The following is a 23,913-nucleotide window of genomic DNA, read 5'->3' on the forward strand; positions in this document are numbered from 1 at the left end:
ACTCAGTGTTCAGGTCAAATGAAATTACCTGGAAGGAGCCTTTACCAATATCCTCAAGCTCATTGCAGGAGCTCCTTGCTCTGCATTTTCCACAGCACTTAGTTTACAGCAGCTCATGATCTTGAAGGACTAGAGCTTGGCATTTTATATATATTTTCCTCCACAAAGACTAACACTTTACCTCTAGTAGGTGTTCAGTAAATACTTTGTTGCATGATCACAGAATAGATGATCGTTGAGATAGGCCTTAAAGGATATGTACGGATTCAACCAAGGCCCAAGGAACACGGATAAAAATGAGGCAGAGATGGGACAAAGCCTAAACTAATTGGGAAGAGCTGTGACTTCTCCAGCCTCATAGATCATTCCATGATGAACAATCAGGCAGTGGTAAATTGAGAGGATAGTTTTCAGTACAGGGATGCAAATACTGATACTGTATTTTAAAAATTTTGTTGCTTTTGTAGATCTCCTTTCTATGACATAATATAGGTTATTATATTGACCTATTGTTTACTAAAAAGATAAAGAATTCAAGCATTATAATATACCAAACTCGGCAGTGAAGAGCACATATATTAAAACATATTCTTGGGTACTAGCAGTATTTTATAATTTAGTAAGATGGCCCTTTCCCCTCTAAATGTTATTCCACAGTGCCCTAACCATTTATCTAAAAGATATACTATAATCCATGTATAGAATTGTAGCAACTGGGGGCGCCTGGGTGGCACAGCGGTTAAGCGTCTGCCTTTGGCTCAGGGCGTGATCCCGGCGATCTGGGATCGAGCCCCACATCAGGCTCTTCTGCTATGAGCCTGCTTCTTCCTCTCCCACTCCCCCTGCTTGTGTTCCCTCTCTCGCTGGCTGTCTCTATCTCTGTCGAATAAATAAATAAAATCTTTAAAAAAAAAAAAAGAATTGTAGCAACCGCTAGAAGAAAGAGAAAGAAAGAATCACCATACTCTTTCTTTATCTGTAGGCATTACAGAGTTAGACCTATATCCTAGTATGTGACACTGGTGAAAGACTGTCCAGAAAGCAAATTTTGAATAAACATCTTCCTTTTGCAGATTCAGCAAACAACCAGCTTGGTCCCCAAGTACCCATTTGTTGAAGGGAAATTGAAAAAGAGAGTAGGAAAACCCTTTTTTCTATTTCTCAAAATAACATATTCCATCAGATGTCTTTGCCTTCTGCCATCCATTGTGAATTACTTGGGAATTACAAGCCCTGTCCCTCTCTCTCTCTCTCTCTCTCTCTCAACCTCCCTCTGTCTCAGTTCTTGTTATATATCACATGACCTTGACAGAAATCTTAAATTCTTATTTAATGCCATAAAGAATAGGAGGAATTATGAAGTACATTTGCCTCATTGAGTCATAAAATCACAGGTTTGAAAAACACTTTAAAGGTATTTAAAGGTACCTATTTCACCCTCTATCAGTAGATATTTTATCATATTAAATAAAATACATGTAATATGTGTAGCTTAGAAAACCTATATAGTATGTATAATTTGTACTTGATTGTGATACATGAAGTAGATTTGCTAAAATAGAGTTTTTTTTTTTTTGTAATCTCTGTGAAGAGATTGGATCTCAAATCTTTGGAGTCAGGACTCTATCTCCCTGTCACAGTTGAATATAGTATAGGATGTTCTGTGAGGAAAACAACGTTGATAATAGCTAAGTGTTATTATGTGTCACTTCCTCCTCCACCCCTCTCTTCATATTCCTTGGTTATTTAGTCCTGTACTAAGATTCTACTTTACAACAATGAGCTCTTTAAAGGAAACAAATCTTATGGAATACAGAAAGCCAATAGTAGAAGATCTAAACTAGCAGTTTTCCACTAAATGGGATTTGGTGGGCAGTTTTGCTTTCCAGGGGACATTTGTCCTGTCTAGAAATTTCTTGTTGCCATAGCGGGGGTGGGGGGGGTGGGAGGGTGCCACTAGTATCACCCAGTGGGCAGAGGTGAGGGTGCTCTTAAACATCCTACAATACATGGGACAGCCTCCCCATGGTAAAGATTTTTTCAGCCCAAAATGTCATTAGTGATGAGGTTGAGAAACACTGCTATAAACTGATGTTAAGAAATACTTTTGTGTTTAATTAGAGTTATATGCATCTTAATTCATTAATAAAGCACATAGGGACACTAGCATGTTTACCTGTCAAAATCAGTCAAATAAATATGAAAGTAATTTCTAAGGATAGCTTTCTCACTTCTACTTGTTTCCTCCCCAACAATTCATCTGCGTGAATCAATTTCTCTGAAATTTCTGTAGAACCGTAATATAGTTCTCATGTGCTAAGTTCTGTGCCAGTTGTGATTGTGAACAACCCTTCTCTGGCACCTAACAGAGCTACAGAGCTCAGAACAATGCTTTTAAGGATGATGATGCTATCGAAGTATCAATGCAATAAAAAATAATTAACCACGCTAAACTTAGACAGCATGTGAAAATAGACTCTTTCATTCTCATCCTCTCTTCTCATCCTCTGCTTGAAATGTAGTGGCAGGTTCTGAATTTTAAGATCCCTCCACTCAAATGTCTATATATCAACAATGCACAGAGAATGATCACTCTGAACTTAGTTTATACAGGAGAAGTGTATTCACCAATATGGACGCAATTATTACATTTTTATTAGTTCAGTTAGAAATAAACTGTGTTCACCTAATTTTGAAATTAAGCCAGAGTCCGTTTCAGTGCCTCCTTAAATTATTTCCTGTACAAAATGCATAACCATAGCTGTGTTGTATTTATGATCACTTGTCTGAGATTTGGTACGTCAGAATTACTGGGCTAAGAGATTTTTCTTATGCTGTGCTCTTCCCATTGTGTTTTTTATTGAATTCTCCTATGTAACCTTTTTAGTTCTATTGTTCTTTATCTTTAGTTAATAACTCTTCGTAAAAACTTCTTAAATAATTACACTGCTTCTCGTGTGTAACACGTTTTTGCATTTTATTTTATGTTGTGACATTTTGATAGCCATGGTAATGTTAATAATTCATAACAATACCTTACATTTATAGAACATATTTAATGCAGAAGGTTTTTAGCCCAGTTTAAAATATCTTATGATATATACATACACACATAGATAGAACACGTACCACACAGAAATGCACACTTGTGCACACACTCATTCCTTCTATATTTTATATTTAACTTCTTTGAGGCAGGACATCATAGGCATTCTATATTTGCAATAGTGTCCAATAATCTCTAGGCTACAAAACCATGAACAATTTAACCAACTAATATTGCAGGGAGAAAATTGCAGGGGAGTTTTTGTGAGTTAAATTCAGTTCAGACTTGGCAAATCAAAGATAAAATCTTTGCTTCTGTGAAAAGTATAAACAGAACCATTTGTGTTGACAGGTACTTTGGGTCTCACTGGCACTTCATCTCAAAGGCTGAGACATCTGTAGAAATCAGGATGCTAATTCATCACCCAATCATAGTGATTTTGTAGCCACTTTCTCTCTCCAGGGCTAGGGATATTAGCTCTACCACAGATTGAAGCCTTGAGTCTTTCTATCAGATGACCCTGGAAGTTGGTATACTCTTAGAAAAGAGGAAAGTTGATAACTATAGCAAACTTGATAATTATTTCTGAAATCTGTGACTCCTAATGCAGTCCAGCTGATTTTCATCCTGTGTGCCCTAAGCCTAGAGACTGGTGCTTCTGTCTGTAATCATTGGCCTTTTACCTACTGCCCTCATGCTTGTCACACGTCTTATTTCCCTTAGGTTTCTTATGCTCTAAAGAGTCCTGTCCTGGCTATTTGGGATATCAAGCTGTCATTAAAAGACCCAAACTCACGAATTCTCGAATACTTTTCAAAACAGCCCTTTGCTTTGTGGTCATCACAGTAAGATAAAGAGGCATTTCACATTATTTGTGCTCTGTGATCTGCTGATGATAATCCTTAATTTCTCCTGAAATTAGTAATACAGTTTGGTAGGCAGAAATATTCTCTTCTGTAATTTCATCCATGAGCTCCTATAAGAATGTTTGCTTTGTGTTTATTTCTCTTCAGAAATGAGTGCCAAATGCCATGCAAGCATTAAGTCCACATTCTCTGCATATCAAAGGCAATCTAGGACAGCCTTTAGGAGACTATGTGGTAGGAATAAGAATTCCCAAAGTTCCAATGGTACCAACTCCTCCCTGATTTTCAAAGATGTTAATTTAATAACCAAAATGGAAAGGACTTCAGAACATTCAACTGAGATGCCAGGCATTGCCCCTGGGGATACAAAGATAAGAATATATGGTCCCTTCCTTGTTGTCGCACTTCACTAAGCTAATAACACAGGATGTACTTGAAATTCCTATAGCTTTGAAACCTGTTAGAAAATTTGGTATCTATATAGCACATTGAAATTCTATAGGAAGAGAAAAGAAAAATGGTCTGTAAGAAATAGCAAAAAATTACATTTTTTTGCATAAAGAATTTTCTTGTTTTCCCTGTGTACCTGGCAAAGGATTCACCTCCTTGGTACCTAAGCTCTGCAAACTGTTTTCACTCCTTGACTAACCATGGGAGTACTGCCAATTGTCAAAAGAAGGTGTGCTTTTACAAGTGATAGGAGAAATTAGAGGGGCATGTCCTGCCATAATTTAAGTTATAGACCCAGATCATCTTTGAGTCGTTACATATTCAAGTGACTTGCTTCATACTGGTGAAAAAACAAAACATTAAATCACAAAATTGTTTTCTTGGGTTGGCATATCTGTGCCGGTGCAGTGCATGAACAGATCTTAAAATACATGATTAAAGTTCCACATTTAGCATACGAAGTATTGTAGAAAACAAGTACTATACTGAGAAATAATTTCTTAATTCTCACTAGTTTGCATATCTGCAACCACATATCTAAACTTACCTCACAATTTGTATTTTAACAAGGCTGAAGAGACCATGTGTTCATTTATAGTCTTGCTCTGCAACAGCTTGAAGTTAAAAGGAATTAAAGTTACAGTATGGGAAACACTAAACAATTTAAAAGCTATTGAGGTAATTTTTATTAGAATACTGAACATACGATAAACAGTTTTGGTAAACTACTTTTCTCCAATAAGAGTGAAAAACACATTATCATGACTTAAACTTTGTATTCTTTATTTTAACAAATGTTAAAAATGCCGGAAACTAGTTGTTTTGAAGCATATTTACTTGAAGTTTGTGTTTCTTGTAATGATTTTGTTCACTGGGGCAAAATTGCTTTAAAGAGAAGTACCTTCCTCAGTCGACAGAATTTTTAAAAAGGAATTTTATTACCTTTTTGTCTTTACCAAGGGTAATGATTTTTATCCCTATATGAAATTTCCCTATGCATTGTGATTGATGGGTAACAGTGAGAGATAATGTCCACTGTCTTATTTCCTCAGAAAGTCATAAAATGGTATTTGTATTTCTAATAGCCTTAGCTTTGCACTTCAGCACCACCTGGTGGACAAAATATCTTTTTCCCCCTCTACAGTTTCAAATTAAGTTACCCTGTTCACACTATATCCAATTATGATATATCTTAACAGATATTTAATTGTTAAATATTTAATCTTAAAAACCACTGTGAACAAAATAAGGTAAAAAATTCTGAGATGTTTCTTAAGTACTCTTGTCAAGTTAAATGCCTGAGTTTTTAAACTTCATGAATATATACAGATTTGAATAGTATGTTTCATACTTATGCAAAAGTTGTGGGGTTTTGACATTTTAATTTTTTGTCATCTACATTTTTTTCTCAGTAAAGAATTAAATAAGACCAGGAAGTTTTCTGTACCTTAGTAGCAAATTATGGTTTAAGTTACATTGTCTACCCAAAATTCAGGGTAACCCACTTAGTAAACACTTTACAAAGAATTTTTATACTACAGATTCCTATCTTTTAAAATATTTTATGCATAATTAAAATTAAACCTAATATAGTAACCATTGCTACTATAAAATTAGTCATTTTCCTACTTAAAATTAAAATTTAGTTGTGGTCTTATTTGTGTTAGTTTAGTTTTAGTAGTTTTAAAATTTTTTTCCAGAAGATAAATTTGACGATATTTTCAAATGAAAAACAAATATATTTAAAGCTAGTTTTGAGAATTTTAAACATGGTAATCTTTGTGCGGTCCCACATGTCTATGAAATGTAATATATATATATTATGTATAATACATATATATGTATTGTATATATTATACATATATATGTATATTTATATACGTATAATATATATATAATATATATGTTTTCTATGACATATATATTTAGGAAAAAAAATATACTTTCACATTCCACTATGTTCCTTTGTAGCACACACTTGTCTCTTCCCTGGTAAAATTGAGGGTCTATAAATTTGAAATGTATGACATTCAAAGGCTTAGTAGCTAAATGAGAGTTGTTGATATTTAAATAGGAAATATGTTCTAGCTTCATACTTTTTGTAGTCATTTAAGATAAAATTATAATAGATAATCATCAGAAAGGCACACAGCCTGAACTGAAGTTATTTGCTTAGTTACTTCAAGGAAACACTTAACATCTTCTCTCTCTCTCTTTTTTTTTTCTAAAGGACTTGGATGGTATAGTGTAAACTCAGCGTATGGAGATACCATTATCATGCCCTGCCGACTTGATGTACCTCAGAATCTCATGTTTGGCAAATGGAAATATGTAAGTGTCACCTACTTTGGACTTGGCTAATTACTTGTAGTTGTTTTGTTGTTGTTGTTTTTGTTGTTGTTTTGTTTTTTTGGGTTTTTTTTTTTTGAGATAATATTCCTTCTGTGAGTAAGTGTGAATTTCAAATTAACATAATGGCAAATATTCAAGTATGGGTACAAATGTAGGAAGGTAGAATTATGTGTTGAGTATCTCAAAAGAGTAATTCCTAAGTCTTACATAAGAAGTGCTATTTTAAAATAAAGCCAATAAACACGTAATTCTTAGATCATATTAGTCTGAAAGATTTAACCTTAAATGTTAGAGGCAGAGGAAAAGGCAGAGTTCCAGAGTAAAATCAGTGGCGTATAGAAGAGAGCTTAGTGGAAGTTGGCAGCCTTTCTCCACATACTCATGTCTGGTGTGGCTATTGCAAAGACAAAATACAGCAGTTGCTAGAGTACCCAAATATTCATTGGGAGTTAGTCATCAGCATTAGAAGCTTGTTCTGATGTTGTCTTAATGCTGTGTTGATGCGGCAGGTCCTTTTTATATGTAACAGTGTTCATTTTACTCCTTTCTTGCAGATAGCAAATCATACTTTCTCAGATATGGCAGATGGGTCTGGAAATGGAGGGTAGAAACCCTGGTAGATGATGTGGGGTGGCTAGGTAACATCGACTGATAAAATGTTTCAATTTAATTACGGAAACCAACAAAAGGTTTCTGTGTGGCACAGTTTCCTAATGCTGAATCACATGAGACTCATGGTAGTTTGCAAGTTTAAAGTAGACATATGCTTCCTTGAATACTATGGCAGTTTTTCTCAAGTTCCTTGAAATGTTAAAAGGTATTTTAATAGGAAAAAAAAATCTGATAGTCAAATAATTTTTGAAAACTTTATCACAGTTCTTCTCAGAGCCTCTCATGCACTAAGATGTGTTCTGAACTGTCCATGCTTCATTCATTTCTTAGGTTTTTTTAACCACCCAACTTTTTCTCTCAAATATCTGCAAGAACAAACATGCAGAACGCACTTTGAGTAATGTGCCTAAGATTGCACCCAAGGAAGGGGTAGAAGACAATCTTCAAAATGCGGGTTCTTAAGTCAGACCCATATGTTCTACCATATACTTGCTGTGGGATTCTGGACAAATGAATGAATCTCCATTTTCTCATCTCTATAAAGGAGGTAATAAGAATAGTCTTCCCTCAGTGGTGTGAGGGTTACATGGAATAATTCATAGCAGAATATTGACCCAGTGCTTAGCACGTGGTCCGTGTTCTGGCTGTGGGGCTCAAAGCTCATGTGCCTGTGGGGAGGTCATGTGACAGCAGAGGAAGGGAGTGAGGTGGCCCAGCACTGCCCTGGACTCTGCTGATACTTGGCTCACGATGGGAATTTTGAACTATTTCTGGTTTACTGTAAAAGTGGAAATAGGAAGTTAAGGCCTATGAGGACAAGGTGTATTCACACCTCTCAAACTCCAAGCGAGACTACCACATGCTTCACCGGTTGAGTCAAACTTACTGCCAAAATAAATGGAACACAGATGGTGAAAAACCATGATCATAGGCATTCCTGATGATAATTCAGGGAATAATTTTCACCCAAACTGAACTGGTACAGTGGTAGTGGAAACAATAATGACAATTTTCCAATTCTTAATTAAAGCAAAAAGCTTTGGCAATACACGGATGAGATCATTTGAAGTACCATGTGCTCTAAAGCCAGTGTCGATGTGCAGGCATCGTCTACAAGCTCTAATTTAATGAAAGCTGAAAGACAAATGGTAGGTTTGGAAAGAGTGAAAGGGGGCAAACATAGAGAAAGGCTGGATTGGCTTCTCCCCTCCTGCCCGGTCATCTCCCTGTGAATGGAGATCATGGTTCCCTGTGAGCCTCTCCGCACTTCATCCCCACCTCTTTTTTTTTTTTTTTTTTTAATGTTCAGTTAGCCAACATATCATACATCATTAGTTTTTGATGTAGTGTTCAACAATTCATTAATTGCCTATAACACCCAGTGCTCATCACAGTTTGTGCCCTCCTTCACCCCGTCCTCTTCTCCAGCATCTGCCTCAGTGCTGGGACAGAAGGGGCATCTAACAGCTATGGAGAATGCTGCAGTGAAGTCATCATGGAGCCAGACTGTAGAGCTCCAGCCTCTGCTCTGCTGAGATACAAGAGCTGGGCCCTTGGACAACGTATTTAACCGACTTCTGTCTCTACTATATAATCTGTAAATGAATCTAATATTACAAATCTAACTTACAGGGTCGTTGGGAGTATTAAATCTGTTACTACGTGGAAAACCTAAGGAAAGTACCTGGCATATGGTTGATAACTATTATTTATTGCATGAGTGTATGGATACAGAAATATAAGGGACTGGTTTAACATATTTCTCTCAGTGAAGGAATGATTTAGAGCAAGGATTTGCATTGTAAACCTGTGACAAAATTAAAAAATTTAAGGAGAAGATTTTTGGTGTATTCAGATATTCAACCAACTAAAACTTTTGGACTCTAAAATTGGCTTAGTAATTGTCTTGGCTTGCGGTGCTGTAACAGAATACCATAGAGTAGGGGGATTCAACAACATCTGTTTATTTCTCACAGTTCTGGAGGCTAGGAAGCCCAAGATCAAGGTGCTGGCAGATTCGGCTCTTTGTGAGGGTCCTTCTCTTGATCTGCAGACAGCTGCCATTTTGCTATGTGCTCATATGACCTGTGTTTTCATGGAGAGAGAGACCTCTCTTCCTCTTCTTATAAGGGTATTAATCCTGTCATAAGGGCACCACTCCAGTACCTCATCTAAAGCTAATTACCTCTCAAAGGCTCCACCTCCAAATATCTGCACACTAAGGATTAGGGCTTCGACATATGAATTTGGTGGTGACACAAACATTTCGTCCATAACAGTAATAAATATTAATAATTTTTAAAATGTAACTCCCCATAGTACCTTGGAATTTGCCATGCACTTTAAAATGTTTTATCATATTTTATTTTCTCAAAGACCTTATGAGGTAAGTAGAAGAGGGATTGGCTCCTATCTTAGATTAAATTGCTTATTGGCTAAGAGAATTTTTGTGGGAGCAAAGGAAGAGATGAATTATATGTCTCATGCTCTTGCATAATTGTCCATGCCAGATTATATTTTATTTTGATAATAAGTTTTTATATGAAAGCTCTTTGAGCTAAGTTTTATGACTCAGATAGCAAAACTATGGATTTTAGTGATTAATCTGATTCCGTTGCTTAATGGACATGATTGTTTCACAAGGGCAAATACCGTTCCTCCATCAAGACTCATTAAATTATATTATGAGTAAAGGTCAGCTCTGTCAGTTTTGGCTGAAACTGAAAGGTGTGGATGTTTAAAGTATGTGGATTAAAGTAATGAATATACAAAAGATAACTGCCCAGGATTTCTAAATGAGTATTTGCAGCCCACGTGTATGCTTGCTGTGATGGTTAGCTGAATATCATTTTGTGCATTTGTGTGTTTGTTTTCATCTATTTTTTTTTCTTTTAAATTAAATACACTGCCAGCCTTTGTTGGTTTCAGAACAGTCACTAATTCTGTCCTTTGGATACAAGAAAAGTTCAGATTCCAATAGCTCTGTCTTTCCATTTTCATATATTTAAACTGATACCTGTAAAAGAACTTACAGCCTCTCCTCTTATGATGAGTAATTTTCTATAACCAAAGATTTATGTGAGGCTCATATCCAAAATTATTCCTTTTGGACAGAACTATAAATCTTGGTGGAAGAATATGGCCAAGAAATTTTGTTATTCTGGATGTAATCCTGAAACATCTGAATATGCTTGTTTTTAAAATGTATTGTTATTTTAATTTTTAGGAAAAGCCCGATGGCTCCCCAGTATTTATTGCCTTCAGGTCCTCTACAAAGAAAAGTGTGCAGTACGACGATGTACCGGAATACAAAGACAGATTGAGCCTCTCAGAAAACTACACTTTGTCTATCAGTAATGCAAGGATCAGTGATGAAAAGAGATTTGTGTGCATGCTAGTAACTGAGGACAACGTGTTTGAGGCACCTACAATAGTCAAGGTGTTCAGTAAGTAGTCTGCAGTGTAACTGCTAAGTGGGATTGATGGCTGGTACTAGAAAATGTTCTTTAGAAAGAAGAGTGAATGCTCTGTAGTGTCTCCGCAGCAGGCATCTCTCTAAGAGGACTTCTAACGATCTTCATTCTGCTCATGCATGCTGTCAGGGAGGAAAACAAAAGCCCTGAAATTCAAATAGGAGTTTTGCAGTGAGGAACTAAAAGAATATTCTCTGTTGTTTTGTTGGGTAAAATTTCCTGTGATATGAAGTACTACTAAGTGAACACTGGCATGTGATCTTTAACTTTCACTGAAATGTACAAATAAATATTCTCTGATATATGCATACATATGTGATACATACATAGAATCATGCTTGTCATGCACACATGTATGTATTAGGCTGAACCATGTAAAATTAACATTTTGATGGGGCGCCTGGGTGGCACAGCGGTTAAGCGTCTGCCTTCGGCTAGGGCATGATCCCGGCGTTATGGGATCGAGCCCCATATCAGGCTCCTCCGCTATGAGCCTGCTTCTTCCTCTCCCACTCCCCTTGCTTGTGTTCCCTCTCTCGCTGGCTGTCTCTATCTCTGTCGAATAAATAAATAAAATCTTTAAAAAAAATTAACATTTTGATATATTAAACAATAAATACAGGTAAATCCAAACATCTTATAACTTAGAAATGTGTGTGTGTGAATATATGTGTGTAAATAGTATTATACACACACAGACACACACATCTATCTATCTATCTATCTATCTATCTATCTATCATCTATCTATCTCCTGGCCTTTAATAATGTTGCTTTAGTTCTTCAAAGTGTTCAGTTGGTTTAGAAAATTGCCCCCAAATAAAAAAGTTACCACACCCTGAATGTGTATGTGGAATACATCAAGGGGAAAGAGTAGAGTAGGGCTGGAAGAAGAGAAGCCAGTGGAAGAAACTTGGAGTAATTACTGTAGGCATTATGGCAGCGTTACTTTGCCCAATGATAACATATAGTTAATATTACTGTGCACATAGCTATGCAAATGAATGACTTGAGAAGTTCTAACTAAACATTTTATCTTTTAATATTCAAATTAAAAAAAATCCCATCTCCTGTTACATCATAATAGAAATTACAGGGAGAAAAATAGGTCTCAAAATTTTCAGAATGCCAGTCTTTTTTAATTAGGGAAGAAGGTCTCACTTTTCAGTGTTTTCCCTCTGCTTTCTGATAACGTGGCAGCACCTACAAATTATTAAAATAAATAGGGAAGAAAGAAGCCCAGAAGGTGACTACAGCAAACAACAATGGATTTTTCCCATTTCTCTTGTATTAGCCTGTGTGACTAAGTAGCACTGTCCCTTAAGTATTTATGTAGATTTCAAAGCTCCTGTGGGCTCATGACATGGATTCAGAGAATTTTTGTACTATCAGAGGAAACCTTTGTTCTCCAGAAGAACCTTGTAAAAGCATATTACACGTTTCAGTTGATTAACTTTCAGCTTAGAAGGCACTTTCCAGAAACCATCCACCCTTCTCAATCATTTAACGAATCACATCAAATTCCAAGTGTTTGCCAGTCATGCCTTCCATTAAATACCCCAAATAATCTGCATCCTTTATTTACCAATGTCCCATTTTTTTTTTCTTTCTTTTATTTCACTATGATGTTATTAGGAAGATCGATGGTGCACTGCTAGGGACACTTTTTGTAAAGAGAACAACCACAACAATTTTTTAAATTAGGCCATGATGTCATAAATATAAGTACACAGCAAGAATGTAAGATAGTAGGTAGAGATTAAGTCATAGCACCCTGAAGGTTATGTGTATTGCTTTGTCATTGTCAGGTTTCTTTCTCACTGTGTTAAAATTCTCAAGTATCAAGCTCGTCTACAAGAAAGTTGAGAAAATCCAGGTTGTTTCCTTTAGAAGAATCATTTGTGACAATTTTCAGAATACACTTAAAGAAAATACCATACAGCAATCTAAAAAAAAAATCCAGTTGGTCTACTTTGATAAAAATTTGTAAGCTATTTTGGAATACAGGAGATTTTGATGATGGTGAAAACAAACTCACACCCCACATACTGGCAGCATCCCCTGCCCCCTTCTCTTTTGAATGTTGTTGAAAACAAAGTGATTCTCAGAAACAGAATTTGCATTCCAGGCTCTGGGCCAGGGAGAATTTAAATAGACAAGTTACACACTCTTGAAAATGGCATTTTATGCTAGAAACCATGGGACCCTCCAAGTCCAATTAAATGAACAGCACAGCTCATGATAAGGAAAGTGTTTGCAAGAGCATATAGGGGCTTTAGCTTTTTAAAAAAATAATGAATTTACTTTGGGTCACATTTTGTGAAGCAAACAGCAGCTGTGAAAGGGAGACTTTTATTCTGTGCATGGGTATATTGCAGTCACTTAAGAGTTACTAGGCTCGTCAATCAGTGCTCTGTTTCCTTCTGTCGAATCACCTAGCAACACGCATTGTGTACTGCGGAACTGAGTATGGTTGACGTGAGCTAATCCCAGATCAGCTTGCTGCAGAGTGCCATCCTCATGGGCAAACTCAGACTGTTCTTATTCCAGCTGGAGGCCATGACTGATGACTCCATTACCTCTGGTATAGGTTTGTTTGTTTAGTTTTAAATTATACCTCAGATACAATAGCCATGCCCATAAAGCACCCCAGATTCAATTAAGTCACATTCTTTATGGCCACGAGTACAGCTTTTTTAAAAAAGAATTGAATGACATCAAAATTAAAATGTGTTTGCATTTAATGCACATTTGAAATTAATAAAAACATTCAGAAACATCAATAAAGGCTTCGAAGTTCCCAAAGGTTTGTTTCAGTCATTGTGCAAAAGTTCCTCAGAGGTCAAATGGGTACCCAGATTGCCAACTGGCTGTCTGTGCTGGAACAGAAAAATCCCTGACTGGTCATCAGAAGACCTGACTTTGTTAGGTCTGTTGCTAATTTCTGACCTTGGGGAAGTTCACTGGGCTGGGGCTGCTTCTCTCATCAACAGTAATATAAGTGCTTTGAATTTGAGGGTGGTTTTCCTACTGTGTTCCTAGGATCCTCCTGAGGAGCTCCTGAAGAGGGTAGGAGAAGGGGCGGCACTGCTCTTATTAGCTAAAATTCCACCCATGCTACATTTCAGTTTTTTCATGGTAATTCAGGGAGTAAAAAAAGGGAAAACGATTCCAGCTCTAAACAAGCATTTGAAAACCACAGTCGAGGCTAATCTGTTAACCCTCTTGTACTCTTGTCTGTGGCATTAAAAGGAAGACTGCTTCCATGACATGGAGTCAGTCTACACTTGGACCAGTTCTTCCCTTAGTATTGGGCAATGCAGGTTGACTTCATGCAGTTAGTTACAGCTTTCATTTGGACACTATTCTCAGTGTTTTATCACAATTGAGCATCCTTCCTCTCACCCTCCCTATGCAAGTTAATCAACCTGCAAGGATTTTTCTTTTTTAAATGAAGGCAGCAGAAAATGACCTATTTAACAAATGAGACCTACACAGTATATTTTATTTCAATTCTTTAATATAAAAAATACCTTTCCCATCTCATGAGGAAAATAAACAACGATTCCATGCTAACAGTTGTTTACTTAAAGTACACCAGAATTTATAAGAGTTATTACGGACAAAGTACTAAGGGGAGAGTTCATGAGTCAGTGTAAGCAGTTAGCCTCTCTTTTCTTGCCTTCCTCCCATATCAAAGTGAGCTCTCCTATGTGTTGATTTTGGTAGTAACACTGTAGATTGTGGGCAATAGAGAGCAGTTTTGCCTTCATCACTTCATCCTCAGCTGGCTGTGATACCCTTGACAAAGTTATTTTAATAATGCAAATAAATCTGTTCTGTGACTTTCCCTTTCAATTCTATACTTGGTTATGAATCCCTGAATTATATTAAGGCATAATTCATGGAAAGTTTTTTTTTAAACACTTTGGAATCAATATGCAATTTTGCTAAAATAGTACGTGTCCTCTTTTATAGTCCTCCAACTAATATCCATTGATTGTTGCAAACTAATATAAGAGAAAACTACATACAAAATATCTCATGGGTTTGAAATAAAAGTTTCAGAGAAAAGAACTCAAAAGAATTGCAGTAGTACCACCATTACTTCCACAATACCCACTGTGTCTCTCTTCCAAATAAAAAGATGAGGTGTAGACTAAAGAGGCCTAAACTTTAAACATTCTTTCACCAGGTTTCCTGGATTTTCCACAGTTTCATTTTCTTGATATAAGTATAAATTTTAGAAAATATTTGTGGAAGGAACATATACATAGCCATGTGTAAAGGACCAACATTTGTAACACACCAAGTATTTATGATCTTATGTGCACTGATAAAACATCAGAGGGTTTACAAAGCAGAGAAATATATATATTCGCCTAAGAGGAAGTATGTGCCTGACTGTTTTGGTGAACTAGAATGTAATGCAACTTAGCAACACTGCCCACCCACATTTTGTATTAAAAGACTCAAAAAAAAAAAAAAAAAAAAAAAGAACCTCAGTTTTTCCAGATGATTTTTTAAATCTCTTTTTATATTCCAGGCATAGATACTACTGAGGGGGAAACAAAAAGCCACTTGTTCTTTTTCTCTTGTTAATTTTGACTCTTGATTGACTACATAAATTAATATTTTACCTCTCTCAGAAAGGTATCATGAAACACTTGATTTTAGTTCCCAGAGAACTTTGGCTTACTTACTTAAGCACCGAGAATTTTCAGTTTGTTTAAATATTTTGGATACATCCCTCTCTCAGATATTTTAGACATTTGTCTTAAAACATAAATTCAGAACAGAATTTAATGGTTTATCAGTAATTTGGAGTTGTAATTGAACATTAATGGCGTTACATTAAAGTCGTGGTAACACCAGTGCTTACTGATACGTGGAAGGCTTTAAGCCCCTACCATATGTTTCCCAGAAATTGCTGTTTATTTTGACTTTTGGTCCGTTTTTAATAATTTTTTGGTCACATTTCTAACAGTCAGGAAATCAGATGTCACTTCTTGTTTGCATTAATGTAACGGTCTCTGTTCTACTTTTCTATTCTTCTGTATTTCTTTTTTTTTATTTTTCTATCTTTCTTGTGTTTTGTTTCCAATCTGTGTATTTAGAAAACAATCCACCTTGTGAAAATTGAATTAGAATTATGTTTCTAGAATTAATAGAAGTAGGCCCTCCTATAATTAAAGTGCAAAAGTTGAACACATAGGAAGATTTACTATTATTATTCATTGTTCCAATTTCTAATATAAAACAATTGCAAAAGGGAAATTAACTCTCCATAGTAACATGAAGAAGTTTACATATTTTTTACATACAGTCTTGGTGATAGCCATTTTGCTGTTCCAGAGGCTTTCTGTCTTCATCCTTATTTTCTATAATGGTCTGAGTAGGCAACATGTCTGATAATGGAATTCCAAATTGAGTAATAATATATAAAAGCCAACTTAGTCTAGTTTGGTAATAGAAATTAAAGGTATTGGAGATGGTATACAATGAGACTATGAATGAAAGGATTATTGGTTTTCTTTATTTGTTTATATGAGAATAGAATAGTTTTTGCTCCATGAAATTCACAAAAGTCAGTGACAAAGAGGCAATATCCATTTTCTGGAGACTAATTGTTAGACCTAATTAAAAAGTAAAAAACCCATCAGTGATAGATAACTAACAGCGAAGAGTAAATAACTTAAAATTTAAGTTTGAATAATACCTTGTTGCTGTGATTTTTAACCAGTTCTTCCTGAACACTCTCTTAGAACGGATGCTTATAGAACTTCTTGTGTTTGAAATGCTTCTGTCCATTATCTCAGTTCCAAATTTGAAGGATTTCCCTACATTTATAATTTCATAACATGATTTCACTTTAAAGATAAGGTTTGAGATACACAGAAAACTTGAACTTCTATATCCTGTAACTCCTTTTAGTCACCATGATTTTAGAACCATTATTCTTAAACTTCAATGTGCCTGAAAATCTTATAGAAAGCTTATTTTAAAAAGTAGATTTGTAGGACCGTGCCTAGAGATTCTAATTCTGGCCAGGGAAGGCTTAGAAATCTGCATTTTTAATAAGTACCCTTTGTGGATTTAGGTCTTCATCTAAAGGTAGCTGGAAGTCATTAATATGTAGAAAGTACACATGATAATCAATTGGCAATAATATTCATATTTAGTATATTAACCTCCGTTTCACTGTCAAATCCATATTTACTGCTTATGAAGCATTCAGAAGACATTACCAATGTTTTACTCAAAGGAGTAATAAGCATTTAAAATAGTATTTAATATAATAAAGCAAATACTTGAAAGGGAGTGGGCTAACCAGATTTCTTAATTACAGATTATATGGGAATGTCTTTTTTATTTTGTTCCTTGTTTTTGTGCTTTGAATAAGTGAATTATTTTTCTATAATCCAAATCACAAATGTCCTTTTATTCTTTCTTGTGTACTTAAAACCTTTCTCTGCTTGACTTTAGAGCAACCATCCAAACCTGAAATTGTAAGCAAAGCGCCTTTTCTCGAAACAGAGCAGCTAAAAAAGGTAAGACTTAGTCTGATTCGTTGCCTTCACTTAGCCTAATGTTAAATGTCTTCTCCTGCCCTCAGATGCGAGAACAAATAAGATAGACTTTGTTCTTGTGAAGTTAACAGTATTGCAGATGCCAGTCAGAAAGTCTGCCTGAGTTAGAGTGGGAACACTGAGGAAGATGTAGTCATTTCCAGAAGGGGAAGGGGGGGGAGGTGAAGAGGCATAAGTCTTTCTTGTATGAATGAACTGAATATTCAATGGAGTCATGAAAGATGAGTAGATTTTCTTCAAACTAAAGGTAGAAATGCTTTCCAACAACATGAAATAATATGACGTGAACGAGAATAGCATTTTTAGGAAACATCGTGTTATTTGAGTTGCTGGAACTTTGTGTGGTAAGACGGTAGGCAAGAGAGTGCAGTAAATGATAAATCTGGAGAAGTACAGAGAAGCTGGATTATGACAAGCCTTATGTCGTGGAGGGAGTTTGCACTTTATTCTGTTGGCAGGTTAAACTATTGAAAAGTTGAAGTAAAGATGTGAGGAAGATCAAATTTAACAGTCACATTAAGAGGTGTGAAGAGAGGCTGTATCGAGAGGGGACAAAGCTGGAGGTTATATTTGGGCACATCAACTAATAATCTTATTTTCACTAAGTAAAATACCTACATTTTCCTTTGTGAAGAAAAAAATACAAACAAGTTAAAAGTTCTTTGAATCAGATTAAATTTTACTTCATAATATTATTTGATAAATGCTAAATATTAAAGTTATAACACATTTGAAGAAAAGTGGCGGAAAAATTACCATACAGATTTGGTAAGTATATGTATCTGAACTTAAGGTAGAATGAAACAGAAGAGGTAGCCCCACTTTCACACCGTTAATGATTCTTGCATGCTGAGATCTGTGAAGCATGGGAATAGCCAATGTTAATGTAGTTATGTTATTTACTTAATGCTAAAAATGAATTACGTCAAAATGAATTTGGTAATGCTTTTAGACAAATGTGATTTTATTAATAGTGGCAGCATCTATTGCATATTTTTAAATGGTCAAGACCAGAATTTTAAGTACAAGGCGTTGTTTTTAAATGCAAGAAAGCATGTATCCAGTCCCCAGTCAGTGCTTGGATAATGAATGGGTCAGGAAACCTTTGGGAGAGCTGCACCCCCTGAGGAGTCCAAAGCTTTCAAATTGACAACCACTGATGGAACCAGGGTAGCAACATTTCCTCTTCATTTTGCAGTTGGGAGACTGCATTTCAAAAGACAGTTATCCAGATGGCAACATCACGTGGTACAGGAATGGAAAAGTGCTACAACCCCTTGAAGGAGGTGGGTAAGAAGTGGGCAGTAAATTCAGATGACCTGTTTTGACTTTCTCTTGTCTGGGCATTCCTTAGGCCGCTCTGCATCTAAATGCATTGCCCTTTTTGACCTATGGCTCTGTGCTTTGTTCCTTTAAGTAACCATTAAGTCATTAAGTGATTTTTTAATAACATCATTTTAGTCCTTGTGCAGAAGAATCAAGAGCAGAGAAAAATTATTTCTGTATATGGCATGTTCTAGAAGTTAATGAAAGTGAGTGGGAGATAGGATTCCAGGATTCTATTTCTGTCTATGTCTCTGATTTCATGGTTTTGAAAAGACATTCTACCTCAGTACATGTCAATTTTCCCTCCCGTTAAATACAGTAAGAAGGACAAAACCACTTCTCAAGGTGTTGCGACATTTAACAAAGGATTGTGATTTTCCAATGAAAGATGCTATCATTAATGTTCTTATTTTCTTCAGTGGTGGTCTTAATTTTTAAAAAGCAAATGGACCCAGTAACTCAGCTCTATACCATGACTTCATCCCTGGAGTACAAGGCAACCAAGGCTGACATACAAATGCCATTCACATGCTCTGTGACATATTATGGACCATCTGGCCAGAAAACGCTTCAGTCTGAACAAGCAATCTTTGATATTTACTGTAAGTAACTCAATATACAATTGTGTAATTTTAATGTCTTAGAGTATTCATATGCTATTAATTTTTCAAGTCCTAATCCACATGCTCTTTGGATTGTGCTTTCAATCCCCCTTTCCTGTTCTGCAGTACTCAAATAATTTCCTTCTCCTTGGAAGACCTGTAGAAAAAACGCTTATCCTATCTTACGATTCCTTTCATTTTCCCCTCTGTCATTTCTGAACATCTCTTCTGTATTCTGCTAGATGCTAAGTTCCTTAAAGGCAAGATCTCTAACTTAGTTTGATCCCTTCCGGTAGTCCTCAGCCTGGCTCATAAGCTATGAATTTTGTAGGAGTTAAAAATGCCATCTGTACTTTCTGAATGAAGGACAGAAGAATAGAAGCTTATGACTGATTGGTCTTCTAGATGTGGGATTTCCATTTTAATGAAAAAAATTATTTTAATAATGAGATCAGTTACATAAGTTTAAATAGGATATTGTATTCCAAGACATTTTGGTTAACTTTATTTCATAGATTTGAAACACAGGATATTAGACTAAAAAGGAAGCTTCTTGATCATCTGATCTAACTCCATTATTTTACTAAGCATAACGTGAGGCCCAGAGCCTTGCCCTAAATTAGCTGTAGAGACTGGGCTAGAATTCTTTTCTTCAATGCTATTCTCTGTCCTATAAGACAGGTGCCAAGATTTGGAGCAAACAGGCTGATAGTCCAGGTCCAGCACAATCAATTTCTGTGTCTTTCTGGAAGAGTAGCTGACTGCTTTAGGTCTCAGTTTTCTTATCTTGAAATGGAAAAAAAACTCTGTGTTGTTATGGAGATTAAGTGAAATCACAAATCTAAAATAACATCCTATATTGCTTATTAAATTCTTGTTATTAAGTACTATTGTTATTACTATATGATCATTATTACTACATACGCATAGAACTAGAGATATTATTTTTGGAGAAATGCAAGAAAGAATTTCAATAAATTATTTTAAAAAAAGAATCAAAACTTCTTGTAATACTGTCTTATGTGGTAGAATAACCTAATATTTCTATGTGTATTCTGGAGGAAGAACAGAAATGCCAGTTGAGCCTTTGTAGCATTTTATCTCCTCTACATTTCTGTTTTGGTTCCATAAAGTGCAGAACCTTATATAAGAACAAAACCGACATTCCACTTGCCCTAACAATAAGGGATTGTTGTGCCTTAAACTTTGTATCTAAGTTTCAACTTATATACTGACTTAAAATTGAGGATTTAAAGGATTTCATTATGTGCAACTTATCTGAAATCAAACTATTATTTCTGTAAGTAAAGGCAGAATTCTGTCTGTTCAAAAATGTTGAACTGGAAATAAACTATCTTGGTGTAAGTGCAGGAGTACAAAATAGGAAAGAGCATCAAGATGAGTAATAAGGACCGGAAAAGTGGCTTCAGAAAAAAACAGGAATGTATGTTATCAGGCATGAAGAGCTGGGTAAGCAGAAAAGTCCTTGGATGAATAAGAAGGAAATGATTTTACTGTGGCTGGCTGGGGTGGGGGGTGCATTTGGCACAGCTTTTGAGAAGCCGCAATGTATGCTTCCTGGTAAAGATATAAAAGTGCTTAAGACAGAGTCCTGACATTCAAAGAGTTTACTACTCCAACAGAGCAATAAAATACCTACATCAGGAGGAAATTGTAATTGTCAGTGCAAGGTTGCAAGTGGTAAGTGACACTCAGAACTCAGTGAATAGCCCTAAGAACTCAGATGTCCAAGGACAGTGATTCTCAAACTTCTGTGTGCATCAGAATCACCAGAAGGACTTAGAACACTGATCACTGGACCCTGCTCTGAAGTTTCTCATCCAGTAGTTGTGGGGAGAGGTCCAACACTCTGCATTTATGCTGGTGATCTAATGCTGCTTATGTGAGGACCACACTTGGAAAACCACTACTGTAGGTGACTTCAGAGTGGAGAACGAAGGAGCTAAACAGAAAGGACAGAGTACATTCAGAAGGAAGAAATTTGATCAATTCATCTTGAGGAAGATGCACTAGTCCACTCCTGCCCTAGTCTTCCTTACCCTTTCCAGTCGGTAATGAAGCTTTATAGAATCTAGCTCTTCTATGTTTATCTGATTCTGCCTTCTGATGCTGCCTGAGAATATGCCACCATTCTTCATTGCCAGTATTTCTGTGATTTCCAGAATAATACTCCTTTCTGTTCACTCCAAACTGCCCTCCAAGCTGCTGCCAGAAATCCCTTTTTAAAAACAAATGTGACCATGTTAGGTTAGTGCTATGATTACAATTCTCTAATAACTCCCCAGATCTCTCAGATTAATCTTCATACTCCCTGTTTTTTTTCTTCCAAGTTTTTATTTAAATTCCAGCTGGTTTACATACAGTGTAATATTAGTTTCAGGTGTAGGATTTATGATCCATCACTTACATACAACACCAGTTGCTTATCACAGCAAATGCCCTCCTTAATCCCCATCACCCATATAACCCATCCCTCTGCCCACATCACCCCCAGCAACCCTCAATTTGTTCTCTATAGTTAGAAGTCTGTGCTATGGTTTACTCTTCTCTCTCTTTTCTTCCACCTATGTTCATTCATCTGTTACATTTCTTAAATTCCACATATGAGTGAAATCATATGGCATTTGTCTTTCTCTTACTAACTTATTTTGCTGAGCATAATACTGTCTAGCTCCGTCTGTGTTATTGCAAATGGCAAGATTTCATTCTTTTTTTATGGCTGAGTAATATTCCGTTGCATATATATACCGCAACTACTTTAATCATTCATCAGTTGGTAGACATTTGGGCTCTTTCCATAATTTGGCTATTGTTGTTAATGCTGCTGTAAATATCAGGGTGCATGTTTCCCTTCGAATCAGTATTTTTGGATCTTTTGGGTAAATACCTAGTAGTGCAATTGCTGGGTTATAGGGTAATTCTATTTTTAACTTTTTGAGGAACCTCCATACTGTTTCCTGGAGTGTCTGCACCAGTTTGCATTCCCATCAGCAGTGTAAGAGGGGTTCCCCTCTCTCTGTGTCCTCACCAGCATCTGTTGTCTCCTGAGTTGTTACATTTAGCCATTCTGACAGGTGTAAGGTGGTATCTTATTGTAGTTTTGATTTGTATTTCCTGTTGATGAGTGATGTGGAGCATCTTCCCATGTGTCTGTTGGCCATTTGGATGTCTTTGGAAAAATGTCTATTCATGTCTTCTGCCCATTTTTTAACTGGATTATTTGTTTTTTGGGTGTTAAATTTTTAAGTTCTTTATAGATTTTAGATACTAACCCTTTATCAGATATGTCATTTGCAAATATCCTCTCCCACTCTGTATGTTACCTTTTAGTTTTGTTGATTGTTTCCTTCACTATGCAGAAGCTTTTCTTTTATCTTGATTAAGTCCCAATAGTTCATTTTTGCTTTTTGTTTCCCTTGCCTCCAGAGACACGTCCAGTAGGAAGTTGCTATGGCCAATGTCAAAGAGGTTGCTGCCTGTGTTCTCCTCTAGGACTTTGATAATTTTCTGTCTCATATTTAGGTCTCTCATGCATTTTGAATTCATTTTGGTGTGTGGTGTAAGAAAGTAGTCCAGTTTCATTCTTCTGCATATTGCTGTCCAGTGTTCCCAACACCATTTGTAGAAGAAACTTTGTTGAAGATTAGTGGGTCTATGTCTGATTTTTCTGTTTTGTTCCATTGATCTACGTATCTGTTTTTATGCCAGTACCCATACTGTCTTGATCACTATTGCTTTATAATACAGCTTGAAGTGCAGAATTCTGATGCCTCCAGCTTTACTTTTCTTTTTCAAGATTGCTTTGGCTATTTGGGTATTTTGTGGTTCCATACAAATTTTAGGATTGTTTGTTCTAGCTCTGTGAAAATTGCTGGTGATATTTTGATAGAGATTGTGTTAAATGTGTAGATTGCTTTGGGTAATATAGGCTTTTTAACAATATTTGTTCTTTCAATCCATGAGCATGGAATGTTTTTCCATTTCTTTGTGTCACCTTCAATTTCTTTCATAAGTGTTCTATAGTTTTTAGAGTACAGATCTCTTACCTCCTTGGTTAGGTTTATTCCTAGATCTTAATGGTTTTTGGTACATCTGTAAATAGGATTGATTTCTTGATTTTTCTTTCTGTTGCTTCATTATTGTGTCAAAATGCAACAGATTTCTGCCTGTTGATTCTGTATCCTGCAATTTTGCTGAATTCATGTATCAGTTCTAGCAATTTTTTGGTGGAGTCTTTCAGGTTTTTTACCTAAACTATCATGTCATCTGCAAATAGTGAAAGTTTGACTTCTTCCTTGCCAATTTGGATGCCTTTCATTTCTTTCTTTCTTTTTTTTTTTTTTTTTTTTTTTGTCTGATTGCTGAGGCCAGGACTTCCAGTACCATGTTAAATAACAGTGGTGAGAGTGGACATCTCTGTTCCTGAGTGTAGAGGAAAAGCTCTCAATTTTTCCCCATTGAGGATGATATTACCTGTGGGTTTTTCATATATGTCCTTTATTATGTTAAGGTATGTTCCTTCTATCCCTACTTTGTTGAGGGATTGAATGAATGTTGTACTTAGTCAGGTGCTTT

General features: G+C 36.0%; 1 protein-coding gene across 2 annotated transcripts in view; it reads left to right on the forward strand.

Moving 5' to 3' along the window:
- ALCAM (activated leukocyte cell adhesion molecule) overlaps nucleotides 1-23,913 on the forward strand; it is a 207,829-nt gene that overhangs the window by 140,761 nt on the left and 43,155 nt on the right. For both annotated transcript variants that reach the window (XM_008706619.2, XM_008706620.2), the window contains exons 2-6: nucleotides 6,593-6,693; nucleotides 10,553-10,772; nucleotides 17,286-17,350; nucleotides 18,588-18,675; nucleotides 19,135-19,317. In XM_008706619.2, the coding sequence (XP_008704841.1) occupies nucleotides 6,593-6,693; nucleotides 10,553-10,772; nucleotides 17,286-17,350; nucleotides 18,588-18,675; nucleotides 19,135-19,317 (657 nt within the window). The remainder of the gene's footprint in view (nucleotides 1-6,592; nucleotides 6,694-10,552; nucleotides 10,773-17,285; nucleotides 17,351-18,587; nucleotides 18,676-19,134; nucleotides 19,318-23,913) is intronic.

This window comes from Ursus maritimus, unplaced genomic scaffold (assembly GCF_017311325.1).
Source record: "Ursus maritimus isolate PB19 unplaced genomic scaffold, ASM1731132v1 scaffold_4, whole genome shotgun sequence".
Taxonomy (NCBI): Eukaryota; Metazoa; Chordata; class Mammalia; order Carnivora; family Ursidae; genus Ursus; species Ursus maritimus.